The sequence below is a fragment of the Vipera ursinii genome, assembly GCF_947247035.1.
Source record: "Vipera ursinii genome assembly, chromosome: 3".
Classification (NCBI taxonomy): Eukaryota; Metazoa; Chordata; class Lepidosauria; order Squamata; family Viperidae; genus Vipera; species Vipera ursinii.
In genome coordinates, this window is record NC_139516.1 from 43804754 (window position 1) to 43820370 (window position 15617).

At 39.5% G+C, this 15617-nt stretch overlaps 1 protein-coding gene across 1 annotated transcript in view; it reads right to left on the reverse strand.

The window, feature by feature from the left end:
- MFSD4A (major facilitator superfamily domain containing 4A) overlaps positions 1 to 15617 on the reverse strand; it is a 43515-nt gene that overhangs the window by 22423 nt on the left and 5475 nt on the right. The window contains exons 2-3 of the mRNA XM_083357484.1: positions 3001 to 3199; positions 1005 to 1244 (exon numbers count right to left, since the gene is read on the reverse strand). Of these exons, the coding sequence (XP_083213610.1) occupies positions 1005 to 1244; positions 3001 to 3199 (439 nt within the window). The remainder of the gene's footprint in view (positions 1 to 1004; positions 1245 to 3000; positions 3200 to 15617) is intronic.

A 15617-nucleotide genomic window follows, 5' to 3' on the forward strand; every position in this document is an offset into this window, starting at 1 on the left:
AGCTCCCATTGGTATTACTAAGTGGGTACAGGGTAGACTTAAATTTCTCTGTCCATTCAGTGTAGACATTTATTGGCACACTGACAGCAGTGACCTGACTCCACACTTGCCACCAAATGGCCTCGTCATCTCCACGTTGCCAATTAATGCACCCTCTTGTTGCCCTGTAACCAGGGCAGACCACTTCCACTGATTTGCCCTTGGCGTGCCACTGAAACTCTCAATAGTACACCAAGTTAGAGTAAGTCTCTGTGAACTGAGTGGTATTCACTATATGATGTAAACATATATGTTCCTTAAGGTTGGTAAAAAAAATGCACCCACAGAAAAGATAGGGGCTGCAAGGGAACATATAACTTCAGGCTGTTTTAACAACCTGTTCTAACAGTTCAAACAAGCTCAAGGCTGAGTGGAGATTGAAATCAGCAATCGCCCTCTTGAAATAGTACTGATCACAAAAACCATCAGTCATTAACTAGTCCTCCTACTTCCAGACTTTCTTCCTTGAAATATGGAATTTTATTAGCAAGGGAAAATAAGAAAAGTGTGAATTAACTGGACTCGGTAAAAGAAGAAGAAAAGGCAGCACCTCCTTCAGAAGGGAGTGGGAAGGATTATGAATGTATTTCCTGGATTAGGAAGATTTAAAATATCAGACAAAGTATGCTTCTTCTGTAGCAAACCATTTAGGCAATCTATCCCTTGTGAATCTGATAATTCTGGCAGAGGCAGAACAGTCTATTGAATGTTGCTTTTATGTTCATGGCCTCTTGAAATGCAATATAAATCTCTAAAGTAAAGTATTAGATTTATCTGTGCCCCATAGTTCATATGACTGTCCTATTTGGAGAAAGGATGATGGTGGAAACATTTTGAGAAGACTCATCTGTCAGAATGTCAAAACAAATTGTAATCTGGAATCAAAAGCTTCTACTTACATTATTCCGAAGATGTGTACGAACCTTATACATGGAACAATTGGCTGTGAAGATGGCCATACTTACGTTGATCAGAGCCATAATCCAGAAAGCATAAGACACTCTGGTCACCACCAGTCCTTTTATGGGTAGGTCATAATGTGTCAGGTTCCCAGGATGATGTGGGACCAATGACTTCCGGATGTGAGGGAGGTTGCTGCTACCACTGGCTGTGCCATTTGCCAGGATGCAGTTGGTGTCTGACAGAAAAGGATCAGCTATCAGAGGGCTTAGCAGGGCACCAAAGCCCACAAAAAAATGAAGGGCCTACAGAGAATGACAAAGAGAACACTGCCAATAACAAATCTGGCCAGATGAAATAAATAGGGTTCAGAATGAATTAATAGTTTATCACTAAATTCTTCTGGGTTCTAGAGACAGGTTGTAGAAGGCTATGTACATAGTTAACTCTGCAATAAACTTTATATGCTACCCAAGAACTCTTGACAATTCGATTCTCCTTTGCGGAATGACTAGAACTATAGACATCTCCTATACCACAGAAGAACCAGATAATAAGCCAGCACAATTGTGATGCTGACCCAAGGTGTGATGCATACCAATATCATAACTGTGTTCAATATAACATGCCAAACCTTATTATGGTTTGGTTTATTATATCATCTAAACTAGATAATTGTTTAAGATTATGATGGAGTAGGAATAATTTAATCTCAATTTATAGCTGTGGCTTGCTATAGATTAGTTTGCTTTAACTACTGGTGTGTTACCCAAGATAGGATTAATGGCTACTTTATGGCTAAGCAAAGACTAAACCTCTAGGAAAATGTTGTAACATGTCGCCATCTTTTGGTAGCAGAATATGAGATTGCTGTGAGATGGTTACTACCGGTATAGAATAATTGTTTCTCCAGCCACAGATACATTTTAACACAGCTTCATGTGTAATATTAACATGGTTTGAATAGGGTGTGAAAGAAAGAAGGAAGTATTTATTTTAGTAAATGGGAACATGATAAGTACTCTAAAATATACAAAACTGGCAAAAATATATAGAAATATATACACAATACTGACAAAAAAGCCACGGTGGTGCAGTGTTAGAATGCAGTATTACAGGCTAACTCTACTCACTGGTTTGATTGTCACCAGCTCAAGGTTGAGTAAGCCTTTCATCCTTTCAAGGTCAATAAAATGAGGACCAAGATTGTAAACTGCTTAGAGGGGGCTGTAAAGCACTATGAAGCTGTATATAAACCTAACTGCTATTGCTATTGTTAAAATGTACCCACAGATTAACGCATTGATAAAGGCTTGTACATTCATTGTTTTAAAACAATGAAGTACTTACACCTCGTCTCACTTATTCAGAAACAAGTTATAAATTGATGCACTCTATTGCTCTCCAGGTCATGGACTGGTCCTCTTGACGGGTCTGAATGCCAGATCAACATTGAAATGACTGCATTCATTCATGATGTGCATTATTCCTTTGTGCTATATCATGCTTCTGTTTGGAGCCAACATGCCTTTATTTCTAGTTTTACATCCAAGTGTTAACCTGGGGAGAAAGAAGATATTGAGCACATACTGTATCTTCTTGCTCAGACTAAAGCATTTATAAAATGGAGATAAGAATTCTCTGCAGATTTTACTCTGCTAGTCATTGCCGACAATGGGGTGGTGGTGTGTTTCTCCATTTCAAGGCCATTGACCCAGTGTAGATTTTGCTCTAACTGCATACTATAGCATTTAGGAAAATCCTGTCTTTTTGAAAGCACCAAGAAAGCTGAGGCTTCCGCTCCATGATGAAGTGATTTTGACTGAGGAAAATACAGAGCTCAGTACAAAATGAAAAATTTCTTCCTTCTCCCTAACATAAAAATAAAGAAGGGATTCAGCTTACATATCCTCATATTTAACATAACATCAGAGCAAAATATACCTTATCATGGCAAGTACAATGGACCTTAAAGAGTTATGAACCAATGGAGAAGTAGGGGAATACAAACACACAAACAGGTGCAAAGTTAGGCCCAACATGCACCAGTCCCTTTCTCACCTGCAGAAAGACTGCTGAATCCTTCTGATAAATCTTCACCAGCTGCAAATTGGAAAGTGTGTCAATACACCCCATGGCCAGCCCAGCCACAGCCATGACCACCGCAAGAACCACCACATTGTGACAGACAGGGATGATGGCAAAAACCAAAGAAATAGCAAGGGATGAGGCAAAGAGAGCAAGCAGAGACTGGGCCAATCTGGAAAACAAAAGGCACAAATTATTTATGTTGCTGTATCATAGGTCAATCATTCCAAGCACTGTTGTAAAGACTGTAATGGTTTTGTTCATGTGTTCTGATATAGGATCTTTGACTGAACATGGTACAAACTTAACAGTTGCAGCTCCCACCTTCTAAAACTGCACCCTTCAGACTATGGATGATGTCATCTCTCCTGGGGTAGTGAAAAGCCCCCCCCAAACCTGGCTTTACTGCTAGGCTATTGTGTTGTGACTTTCCTATTGTGATACTTTGTTATTATGCAGGTTATTTTAGTTATTTTAATCCAGGCTGACTGTGCTGTTGGATGTTTTTCACTGATTTTATACTTTTTTAGATTTTGTTAAGATGCCGTGAATCTACTAGAGTCGTTGGTTATAATAAATATAAATAAATGAACAGAAACATAAATAAAATAATATGGTCACTATAGTAATGAGATGCATTGGAAGCCAGTGATTTTTAAAATATTTTCAAAGGAAAGAGACTTTCACAACCCATGATATGTATTGTGCTGGATTATAATTTCTGTCATTCCCTGTGATTTATCTATGATATTTTCTCAATAGGAGCAGACTAAGATGACTATAATGAAGATTGCCAGATCTGTTTCCACTTCCTGCATTTTTACTATTCAAAGGAAGTATGTTTAACTTCCCCTATTTGTTCATCAGTAGAATTATGTCTAGCTTTAATTGACTAATGCTTATTATGAATCTGACACAAGACTGTGCCACGTAATGTAACTGATATCCTGATGTTTGTGGAAAACAAATTCTTCCCACCAAATTTCAAACATGGTAAACAATAAATCAAATAGGATAGATTTCATTCTAGAAAGATAATAATAAGATTACAGATTAGTTACATGGAACCTCTCTACATGGGGCTGCCCTTGAGGACCACCCGGAAGCTCCAACTGGTACAGAATGCAGCCGCGAGAGTTGTGTTGGGAGTCTCCCGATACTCCCACGTTACACCTCTGCTCCGTGAGCTGCATTGGTTACCAGTTGCCTTCCAGGTGAGATTCAAGGTATTAGTAATGGTATTCAAAGCCCTACATGGCAGGGGTCCGGAGTACCTGAGGGAACACCTGCTGCCGGCATCGACTTCCCTCCGCCCTGTGCGTTCCCACAGAGAGGGCCTCCTCAGGGTGCCACCGGTCAGAGAATGTCGACTGGTGGCCCCCAGGGGGAGATCCTTCTCTGTGGGCGCCCCGGAGCTATGGAATCAGCTACCGGTTGAGCTCAGGACGGCGCCCGACCTTCGCTCCTTTCGCCGCGAGCTAAAAACATACTTTTTTGAACAAGCTGGCCTGGCCTGATGAGGGGATTGGGGGGGGTTGTTATTGTTATTTTATTAGCTTTTATAGATGTATTTTAGTATGTGGGCATTTATTTAATCTTGTTTTAACTTTTGTAATTTGTATTTTTATTCTTGCCCTGTTCACCGCCCTGAGTCCTTCGGGAGAAGGGCGGTATAGAAATAGTATTAAATAAATAAAATAAATAAATAAATAACTGATCCTGAAAGGAATCATTATATCCAGCTAGGCTCCAAATTGGAGCTTGGTATTGATTTACACAGGAATGAAAAATACATATAAAAATAGGAGCAGCAAGTAAAAAAAACAACTGCTAAGTGCTAGTGATGTGTCAGCAACAGTCTCAGAGCTATAAAAGCAATACCTCTGGGATACAAAAAGAGCTTGTTGGGGAATAAATATGCAGATGCTAACAACAGATCCACTAGGAACAGGCAGTGTGCCAAAACTGGAATGCTACACATGAGCCTTGTGGAAGGAGAACAACTACTTTCTGCCCTCACCTGGCCTAAGAACACATTGAGAAGTTAAACATTAATTGCAATTTCTACGTTCTATATGGTGTAGAAGCAGGTAAAATTTAAAACAACATCCTCTAATTCAGGTTTCTCAACCCCAACAACTTTAAAATGTGTGGACTTCACCTCCCAGAATTCCCCCAACCAGCATGTGGGTTTTCATCGACACACTTAAAGTTGCTGAGGTTGAGAAACAGTACTTTATTCTGTTTCAGAGGTTATGAAAATGCTTTGTTATGCACCGCCGGCAACCAGTGCAGCAATTTTTATATGTATATCGCCGCAACAATCTCCTGGGGGAAAATGGAGGAATAGTGTGTTCATTATTGTGCTCAGAATTCAACTCTCCATTTCTCTTAAGAGTCCACATTTGAATTCCAATTGGAAACTTCAGAAGCTCTTTAGGATTGCAAGATTTTTCAGGCTATTTGCTTAATACAGATCAATATCCTGGAGGCCTTGGGATCACAAAGAAGCCATCCTGGAGAATAACACAGACAATATTCATACAAAACCCTTTCCTCTTTATTTAATTATCTGATTTAGTGGTTTCTATGCATACTCATACTCACTAACTAACCAAATGATTTGAAGTCATACAACATACCAACATATCTGTACTATGTCACACACACCCAATCCCACCTCACCTGACAAACCTAATCAAATTTAAAACTAAACATTAGACCACCAAAGAATTAAAAGTAATTATTAGGCCAACCAAGGAGCTCGGGCCTAGATCTGCTTTTAACCCACTGAAGTTCATTTCCTAAATTAGGATGGCGGGATTGTCTATGGGAAGACAAAAGGGAATGTGGAATTAAGGAATAAAGAAAGGAAGGAATACAAGGAAAAGGGAAGAGCAATCAGTCTATTACGATGGTTTTTCTTTTGTTAGAGATAAATTTGTTACTACTGCATTCAGCACAAGGTGAAAAGATTTAGCATCATATATTATATGGGGAAAAAAGACAACTTCAAGAAACATACAGATTATGACATGTAGAAAAATATTTTGGTAAACAATATCTTGCAGCAGGAACAAATTATTTAGAGGGGTTGAAATTCTATTTAAAACTAATAGAATTGTAAAACTAAGGGAAATGCCTGGGAGTTTTATTTTTGTTGAAGAGAAATTGAACACTAAACTGGTCACATTTGCTTCCATATGTGTTAAATCAGAGACAGATCAACTTCTACAGAAGCTAATGAAACAGTTATTAAGATCTGTTATGGAGAGTCTGATATGGAGGCAACATGAATATAATTTTATATATAACTGCCCATCTCACCAAAGGAGACTATGCTGGTAATAACCAGGAGAAAATGGAAATGATAAAAGTTAAGTAAAATAATTCCTTATATCAATAATTGTTGAAAATTACGCAAACAAAATGATAAAACATGAGATTATTAAGCCCTAGTCAAATTAGCTTCCTTTATTACTCAAACAGTTATAAGTCCTTCTTAAAAATAAACTACATAGTGTATAGGATATCTAAATTTTACTAACTCAAATTAAGCAAAACCCAATCACTCAGAAACATATAATAGAATTGGGAATTCATTATTTTACTGAGATAGACAAGATTTTATGGTTCATAAATGACAGAATGAATACAAGTGGTCCTTGCTTAATGATGATAGGTAGGATAGGCAGCTCTGTTGCTAAGCGATGCAGTAATAAAGTATGACATCAAATGACCATCCCATCTTATGAGAGCAATTATGGAAGTCCCAGTTGCTGTCATTAGATGAATCCCATGCGATCACAGAGTCCGTGGTCATGTGATCACCATTTATGCTCTCCTGACAGCTTCCTCACTGACTTTTCTTTTTTGGAAGCTGTCAGGGAAGGTTGCAAATAACAATCACGTGACCTTGGGACACTATGACCATTCTAGTTGTTGAACACCTGAATTGTAATCACATCCTGGGGATACTGCAATGGCCACGACTTATTGTAAGACTACAGACCTATCATAAAACTTCCTAATTCAGTGCTACTGTAACTTCAAACCACTGCTTAATGAGAGTCTTGTCCTAAGCCAACATCTTCACTAAATAAGGCTTGCAGATACATACACTTGCAGCAGAGAGACAAGTTCCTTCCAAAAGTTCAGCAAGCCTGGCTTACAAGTTTTCTAAATCAAAGCCGCATGCAGAACAATAGTCAGGTGGGGTCCAAGGTCACAGCTTGTAGTGGATCATTGGCTGGTCCAGGTTCAAAATTTGGATTGCAAGTTTCAAAAATCAAGGCACATGGAGTAAGAATTAATGGGCAATTGTTGTTAGTGCATAGCTTTGTGCTTGCTGCTCCAGTCTAACAGGAATGCCCCTGGTGTATCTTATTTGGCAGGGTGAGAGTTCTGATGCTGAGCAGTCAGCAGTCAGCAGTAACTTTTTAAAAATTTCTTTGCAGGCTGCCGAACACTTGCAGCAATCCCACACCCTCATCTTCACAGAGTGACAGCAGTTGTGACTGCTGGTTGTTGTTTTGTTCCATCACTTCTGCTTGCTCAGATGGCATCCATCTGGTAGCCCTGGAGTTGACTGTTACTCCTCTGTCAGCACTTCTGGGTCTGGCAATTGCTACTCATTATTGGTCCCCTCCTCCGACTCCAAATCTGAGCCTACCAACAATTACCAAGTAATCATTTCACCAGGACTACTTGTATCCTTCAGGTTGTGTGGAAGATGTACCATATATACTTGGAGAGAAACTGAGAAAAATTAGATTTGGCTTATACATGGATGGACTTATCCACAAGTGTATATCACAATATTTTAAAAAATACCTGTATTTCCCCTATGTACTCACATATATAGTAAGCCCATACATGGATAACCCATCCCTCAAATATTTGACCAAAATACCATGAAAACTGTGATTTATCTTCAGGCGACATATTTTTCACCATAGTTTGGTTAAAATTTGAGGGTCAGTTTATGCACAGACAGCCTTATATGCAAGTATATCCAGTATCTTTAGCTTTTTGTGAGATTGGCAGCTGTATCAATTAGGTTACTAAATATGGTAAGTGGTCTGATGTAGTAAGATGGTTTATTACAGAAGTTTCAGTGTAACAAAGCATAAAGAAACTTTTGCAATCACAATTTAAAAATAAAATTAATCAAGCTCAGCATGGTATGTGAATACAAGCACTAGATTTCTATTTAAAAAGGTTAAATCATGGCAACGGGACCAAAGTTTATTAAAGCTGAGATGTTTCATTACTCATCCAAGTAACTTCTTCAGTAAAAATGAAAATGTTGGATATAGGCAGAGAGTCATTGGAATGAACCAACTCTTGCTCTTCCCCCCAAAATGAAAAGCAACATGTAAATGAAGACTCAATCATCCAGGCCAAAAGTATCTAAAAAGGTTAAATCATGGCAATTGGACCAAAGTTTTCTAGATTTCTAATTTACATTGTTAAATATGTTATGCAAAGTAGCCATATTCTTCCTGCACTACAGGAGGGCTATACCCTGGTGGAGCACTCAGGCTTTCAATGCAGACCATCCCGTGTTCAATCCTTATAGGGTCATGTTCAATCCTTATAGGGTCAAGAAAGACCTTTGCTTTACACCCAAGCATTGAAAAAAGGTAAAGGTAAAGGTTCCCCCGCACATGTGTGCTAGTCGTTTCCGACTCTAGGGGCCGGTGCTCATCTCCGTTTCATAGCCGAAGAGCCAGCGCTTGTCCGAGGACATCTCCGTGGTCATGTGGCCGGCATGACTAGACACCAAAGGCGCACGGAACGCTGTTACCTTCCCACCATAGTGGTCCCTATTTTTCTACTTGCATTTTTTACGTGCTTTCGAACTGCTAGGTGGGCAGAAGCTGGGACGAGTAACAGGCGCTCACTCTGTTACGCGGCACTCGGGATTCGACCCGCCAAACTGCCGACCTTCTGATTGACAAGCTCAGCGTCCTAACCCACTGAGCCACTGCGTCCCTTATACCCAAGCATTGCTACTATCTAATATCAGCAAAAATTAATTATGTGAACCGATAGTCAAATTCAGTCTAAGGAAAATTCCTAGCTATATAGGAAATTGGTAGTAAGGAAAAACTTAAATCTGTTGGTTAATGCTTTCAACCTTTATCCAAATAAAATGAGGTTGGTATTGGGCAATAACTTCAAAGAAGGAACTAGTCAGAAGTTAGAATTACAAGCAACTAGCCAAAAGTCACTGTACAAAGATTTACATTACATATCCAGAGGGTACAATATCTCACTGACACTTCCAGTATGACTTTGAATTACACAGGGCAATGAACATTTTCACACATGCCACAAAATCAACTTCACCTGCCTGTGCTGTAAGTATAAATAAAGCATGTACTTCAAATTGAACTGTAAATTTGATTTTCTGTTAAAAGAACTCCCCTAACCCACACATACAAATAGCACAAATGGTCTTCAAAATGCTTTCAAGCACAGGTCGGGAAATGGTTGCTAAGAATACTGTGGGCTGCAAGAAAAATCCATCAATCGATACTGGAACAAATAATGACTTGCTACTCCCTTGAGAAGATGATATGCAAGCAGGCATGTGATACAAATCAATGTCAGAAAAAAATATCACTGTTTTGTAAGCATGGGAGAAGTAAAAGAAGAGAAACTGATAAGTAGAAGGATTACAGAACTGCCTTTTGTTAGAGCTACAAATTTGTACTATAAATAAGCTGAGATAGTGAGCATTTGTCCATAGTTACAAGGAATTACCCTAAATAATTCCCAAGATGGAATTCCCATAAGAGGAAGGGAGGTAACTCTTCTAAATATTTTTTTAAAAAACCAATAGAACAATATAATTCATTCTAATTGTAACCTTCACATTTAAATGTATTATCCTTTTGGACAATAGGTGTGTGGGAGAAACAAGACTATCCTGCTTGCTTGCTTGTTTGTCAGAGGCATGTGGTTGGCATCTCAGAAACAAAGCCTTGAAACTGACAGGCATTAGGTCCTCCCTAAAAGGATTCTTCCACAGTCAGTATTCACCATGCTAGCAGCACTCCTATATTCTGAAATAATCTTCCAGACAAAAATTTATACTTTCATAAATGCATTAAAATCTAAACATTTTCAAGTCCTGCAGAAAAGTATGCTTTGAAATTTAGAAAAGAGCAGTAAATTATTAAACAACTGTAATAACTCTAAAGCAGCCTGGGTGGATTCAACAACTGCACCATGTTTTTTAGACAGTGGAGGATTCAATAGTGAGGGGAAAAAAGTCTTTTCTTAATAAAAGAAAAGCCTGAAGTGGATAATAGGAAAAGGCTGGAGCTGGAAGGAGCACGTTAGAGGAAAGAGAACTACAGTTAGATATAGAATGGCAATGACACACTGTATTATCTATTGTGTGCTAAACCAGTGTTTTTCAAACTTGGCAACTTGAAGATGTGTGGACTTCTTCTCCCAGAATTCCCCAGCCATTTAAGGACACATACACACTAGGAGTGCAGAGCCACTGTGATTTGAGGACCACATTTATTATTTAGTGCACTGTATGCATATGTGAATTTATTTTAAAATGTGGGGTACAGATAAATAATAGGCAGAGCAACAGGACCAATATATTTGGAAAGACGTGAGTATTTTAAGGATGTTCTTATCCAGCAATCTCTCTATGCAGTGGCTGCATTCATATATAAAAAGGTAAAGGTTCCCCCGCACATGTGTGCTAGTCATTTCCGACTCTAGGGGCCAGTGCTCATCTCCGTTTCAAAGCCGAAGAGCCAGCGCTTGTCCAAGGACGTCTCTGTGGTCATGTGGCTGGCATGACTAGACGCCAAAGGCACACGGAACACTGTTACCTTCCCACCGGAGTGGTCCCTATTTTTCTACTTGCATTTTTACGTGCTTTCGAACTGCTAGGTTGGCAGAAGCTAGGACGAGTAACAGGCACTCACTCTGTTCAAAATTTACAACAGTAGTTTGAATCAGAATTTCAATCACTAAGTGGAGTGGTCATAAAGCATGAATGCACTGTTTGGTGAGGCAGTCACAGTTGCCATTATTAACCAAATCCAATGGTCATTAGGTGAAGAAACAAGCAAGTCAATGGGAAAGCTGGCAGGAAGTAGCAAGTCCCTGGTGGCTGGAAAGCAAGCAGGGAAGTGGCTGCTGCCAAATGAGGGAGGCATGAGGGGGTCCTAAGAGGGTAAGGGATGCACAGCAGAATTCGGGAGAGGCATGGAGGTGTGTGTGTGGAGGAGGTGTGGTTGGGACTGAGGAAGGTGTGCAAGGGTCCGTGGAAGTGCAGTGATAGTCTGTGTGGGTGCCCAAAGGTGCGAGTGAGGCATAGCGAGGGTTGGGGTGTTATCTGGGATTGCTCAGGAGGCACAGCAAGGGCCAGGAAGGGTACACAGGGGCATACAAGGTGTGAGTGTCAGGGAGGGTATAAGGTTGTGATGGAGGTAAGGTGAAATTTGGAAAGGCTGCACAGCATGAGTGGCCAGCACAGCATGAGCACAGTGGGGCTGGGGGAGACTTATCCCAGCCATTTGCAACCTTCCCTGCCAGGTTCCCCACTGAGTTTCTAGGGAAGCTGGCAGGGAAGGTCGAAAATGGCAATCATGTGATTGAAAGACACTGCAATCATCATAAGCATAAACTATGTGGTTTGCAATCTTGTGACTATGGGTGCACTAGGATGGCTGGAACTCCAAGAACCGGTCAAAACCACCATTTGTTCAGTGCCATTGTAACTTTGAATGGTTTGAATGGTCATAAGTCAAGACTACTTGTATTGTATTTAGCCATGCTTCAAGGATTATAAAAAATATGGTTTGTTAATTAAGCTGCATGGAAGAGGCAATCATTCAGTTGACAGACATAAAACAGAGCTATGTGGCCCTAGGCATATATTTTTCGAAGGGAAATTTAAGAAAACTTACAAATGATTAAACTATTGCACTATATTTCCCCACAAACTAGATTTTCTTTAAGAGTTTATAAAATAGAATAGAGCTGCACATTGAGAAACAAATACACAATAAACAAGCAGCAGATAGATATAACCAGATAGCTATAACCAGATAGCTAACAAAAGATGGGTTAAATACAAGATGCTATAGCAACGCCTTTGTGTAGACTGTGTGCAAATGGGCAATATATTAAGACTGATTGAGGGGTCTTTGGTGCTCTCTGAATTTTGTTGTTTTCTTGCAGAAGTACCCAAACTACCATAGGTAACGTCATCAGTGGCAGCACTTTAGCACTGATGAAGTTACCTAGTTTGGGTAGTGAAATATATGCAAGAAAACAACCAGGTTCAGAGAGTACCAGAACCCCTCAGTTCAACCCCGAGCTACAAATATTCTCCCTTATTGATAAGACTGATTGGCATGCCAGTACACTTGATTACTCTTCCAAAGAGGTTTTTTTTACATATAACAAACTTACTATAACAAAAAAAGTACTGCAAAAATTGAGTTTAGAGAAACAGGGGCTCAAAATAGGGAAAGGGGTGAGATTAGTATACGTGTTATCCCCATCACTCTTTATGTTCAGTGAATCTATTCATATGAATAGCAAGACTGGAAAGATGATGGCCTAAATGAAAATATGAAGCTGAAACACTATAAGAAATTCAGATGGCAATATTTTGTTAGCAGATAGTAAAGAAGATTTAGAATAGCTTATAATGAAAGTAAATAATGCAATGTGAAAAGTTCAGATTCCTGCTAAATATTAAGACAAAGTTAATGTCAATCAACTTGATTAGTAAACTTTAAATGGGTGCCAAAAAAGGAAAGATGATAGTTTTGTTTGCTCAGGCTTAAGAAAAGATACATTACTGATTAAAGAGGAGATTAATCTCATAGTGACAGTTAAACCAATGGTCTTTCCATTGATAATGTAAGGTAAAGGTAAAGGTTCCCCTGCACATGTGTTCTAGTCGTTTCCAACTCTAGGGGGCCGGTGCTCATTTCCGTTTCGAAGCCAAAGAGCCAACGTTTGTCCGAGGATGTCTCCATGGTCATGTGGCTGGCATGACTAGACGCCAAGGGCGCACGGAACGCTGTTACCTTCCCACCGTAGTGGTCCCTATTTTTCTACTTGCATTTTTACGTGCTTTTGAACTGCTAGGTTGGCAGAAACTGGGACGAGTGACAGGCGCTCACTCTGATAATGTAGGACCTATGAAAAAGAAAGAGTGAGAGAAAGAAAATAGACATCTTCAGTAGGTAGTGACTGAAAGTACCATGGACTGCAACAAAACCAGTCAGTTGCAACAATAAATTATTTACTTCTCTGTTTAGATGAATAGACAGAATCAAGAAATTACAGAGCATTCTTGGAAGAGCTATGCATTTGTCCATGCATGTGCCAAGTATCAAGTCTTGCTGGAATCCATCAAAGCTACAATATCTGAGACCCCAGGTAAATATTAAGACTTAAATCATGGTTTAAAGTAGGGACGCGGTGGCTCAGTGGGTTAGGACGCTGAGCTTGTCGATCAGAAGGTCGGCAGTTTGGCGGGTCGAATCCCGAGTGCCGCGTAACAGAGTGAGCGCCTGTTACTCGTCCCAGCTTCTGCCCACCTAGCAGTTCGAAAGCACGTAAAAAATGCAAGTAGAAAAATAGGGACCACTATGGTGGGAAGGTAACAGCGTTCCGTGCGCCCTTGGCGTCTAGTCATGCCGGCCACATGACCACGGAGACGTCCTCGGACAAACGCTGGCTCTTCGGCTATGAAACAGAGATGAGCACCGGCCCCTAGAGTCGGAAACGACTAGCACGCATGTGCGGGGGAACCTTTACCTTTACCTTTACATGGTTTAAAATCCAACAGTTTTTAAAGTTCATCAATACATGAAGTAAAAAACAAATCATATTGTGGTTTAGAGAAATTTGTGGCCTGTATGTTTCTTCTGATTGTAAATTCTGACCGTAAAATTGGCAATAGCCAGCATAATAAAAATATTTCCTTAATGTCACTCTCAACTTTCAACCCCAGAACTGTTAATAAGGCATTAGCTCATGAACAAAAACTTTGTTTCCTTGTTTGATAAAAAAACAAAGACAAAAAATAAGCCTATCATATACTTCTTTATAATTTCAACAAAGAATTAAGGTTTGTAATGCAGAAAGCAATGTGCACTTAAATCTATCATTGTGTTTAATCATAAAAGAGTGCCACACTAAATATAATAGAGTGAGTTTAAAAGCATTATGCGTTGCTTTTAGGAAAAAAAATTGCTCAGAACAACACAATGGATATACAGTGCTGCCAACTCTTGTGATATGTCTCATCATCTTTGATTATGTCTCTCCCCACTCCATCTCTAGCGCACATTTAGAGACTTATGAATTTAAGATGAGTTTCTTTCATATTCTTTTGACATCTCATATCTTCCAAGAGAAGTATAAATTCTGAACCCCTGATGGGTCAAAACAAGGATGCCAATAAAAATGCAATCTTTTTAGATGATATAAGCATCACATGTAGTGCAAGACAAAATCTTCATGATAGGAGACTGATACTTTGTGAGCACTGGGGTCTGCAGCTGTTAGTTTAAGGATGAGTCTTCCAGCAGTACGGCTCCAGCAAGGGGTAATTGCATTTCTCTTTCCAAATATAGTAATAAGATGATTTTCCTCTATTAACCCAAGGATTTAAGGTAGTTTAAATAATGGACTGATCCTTTCTGAGGCCCACCACTTCAGAGTAGATTTTAGCACAAATTGACTTGATTTGCAAATCTTCAGGAGGAGGATCTCAAGTCTCAATACTCTTTTCTTGTACCAATAAAGGAGAATATTTGTAGCTCATGGTTGAACTATGGAGTCCTCGGTGCTCTCTGAAATAGTTTTCTTACACAGGTTTCATTACTCAAACTAGGTAACATGATCAGTGCTAGTAAGGAGTGGGGTTTCTCTCAATGTATATTCTAATGGCTTGTTCTGTCAGAGTGGTTTACCATTAACTTGTTTGCCAGTTCCTTGATTGGGGTATTGTTTACTACTTGATTGTTAGTCTGATGGTAATCTTGGTGTTAATCTATGCTCATCTGGATGTTGATTGCTAGTGGGGAGGTGTTTTGGTCTTTTTGTTTCCTTTTTATATCTTTTGCACAGTATGTAGATGTTATTTATGTCTATGTATCTATTGGTGACCAATTTGTTAGAGTCCCAGGCTTCCAGGAGTTCTCTCACATTTTTGGATTTGGCTTGGTCTAGGATGGTCACAGTGTCCCAGTTGAAACTATGATTAAGTCTGTCCATATGTTGTGAAATGAAAGAGTTTTCATCAGGTCTTCTGACTGCTACTTGGTGTTCATGGATGCTTTCTGCTAGTCTTCAGTGTGTTTGTGCTAAGTAGCTGTTGCAGTAGACTGTTGCAGTGTTCACACTGTAGGTGGTATCTGACTCCTGTGGGAATCTATGAGAGCACTACTTTCAGGACTTAGTGGAGGTTGTAATGCAATATCTAGAATTGATAGCACTCCCACAAATACAACTCAAAATATGGATCAGCTATGTAGATGACATCATCACCCTACTAAAAAAAGAACCCACAAAACCATCAACAA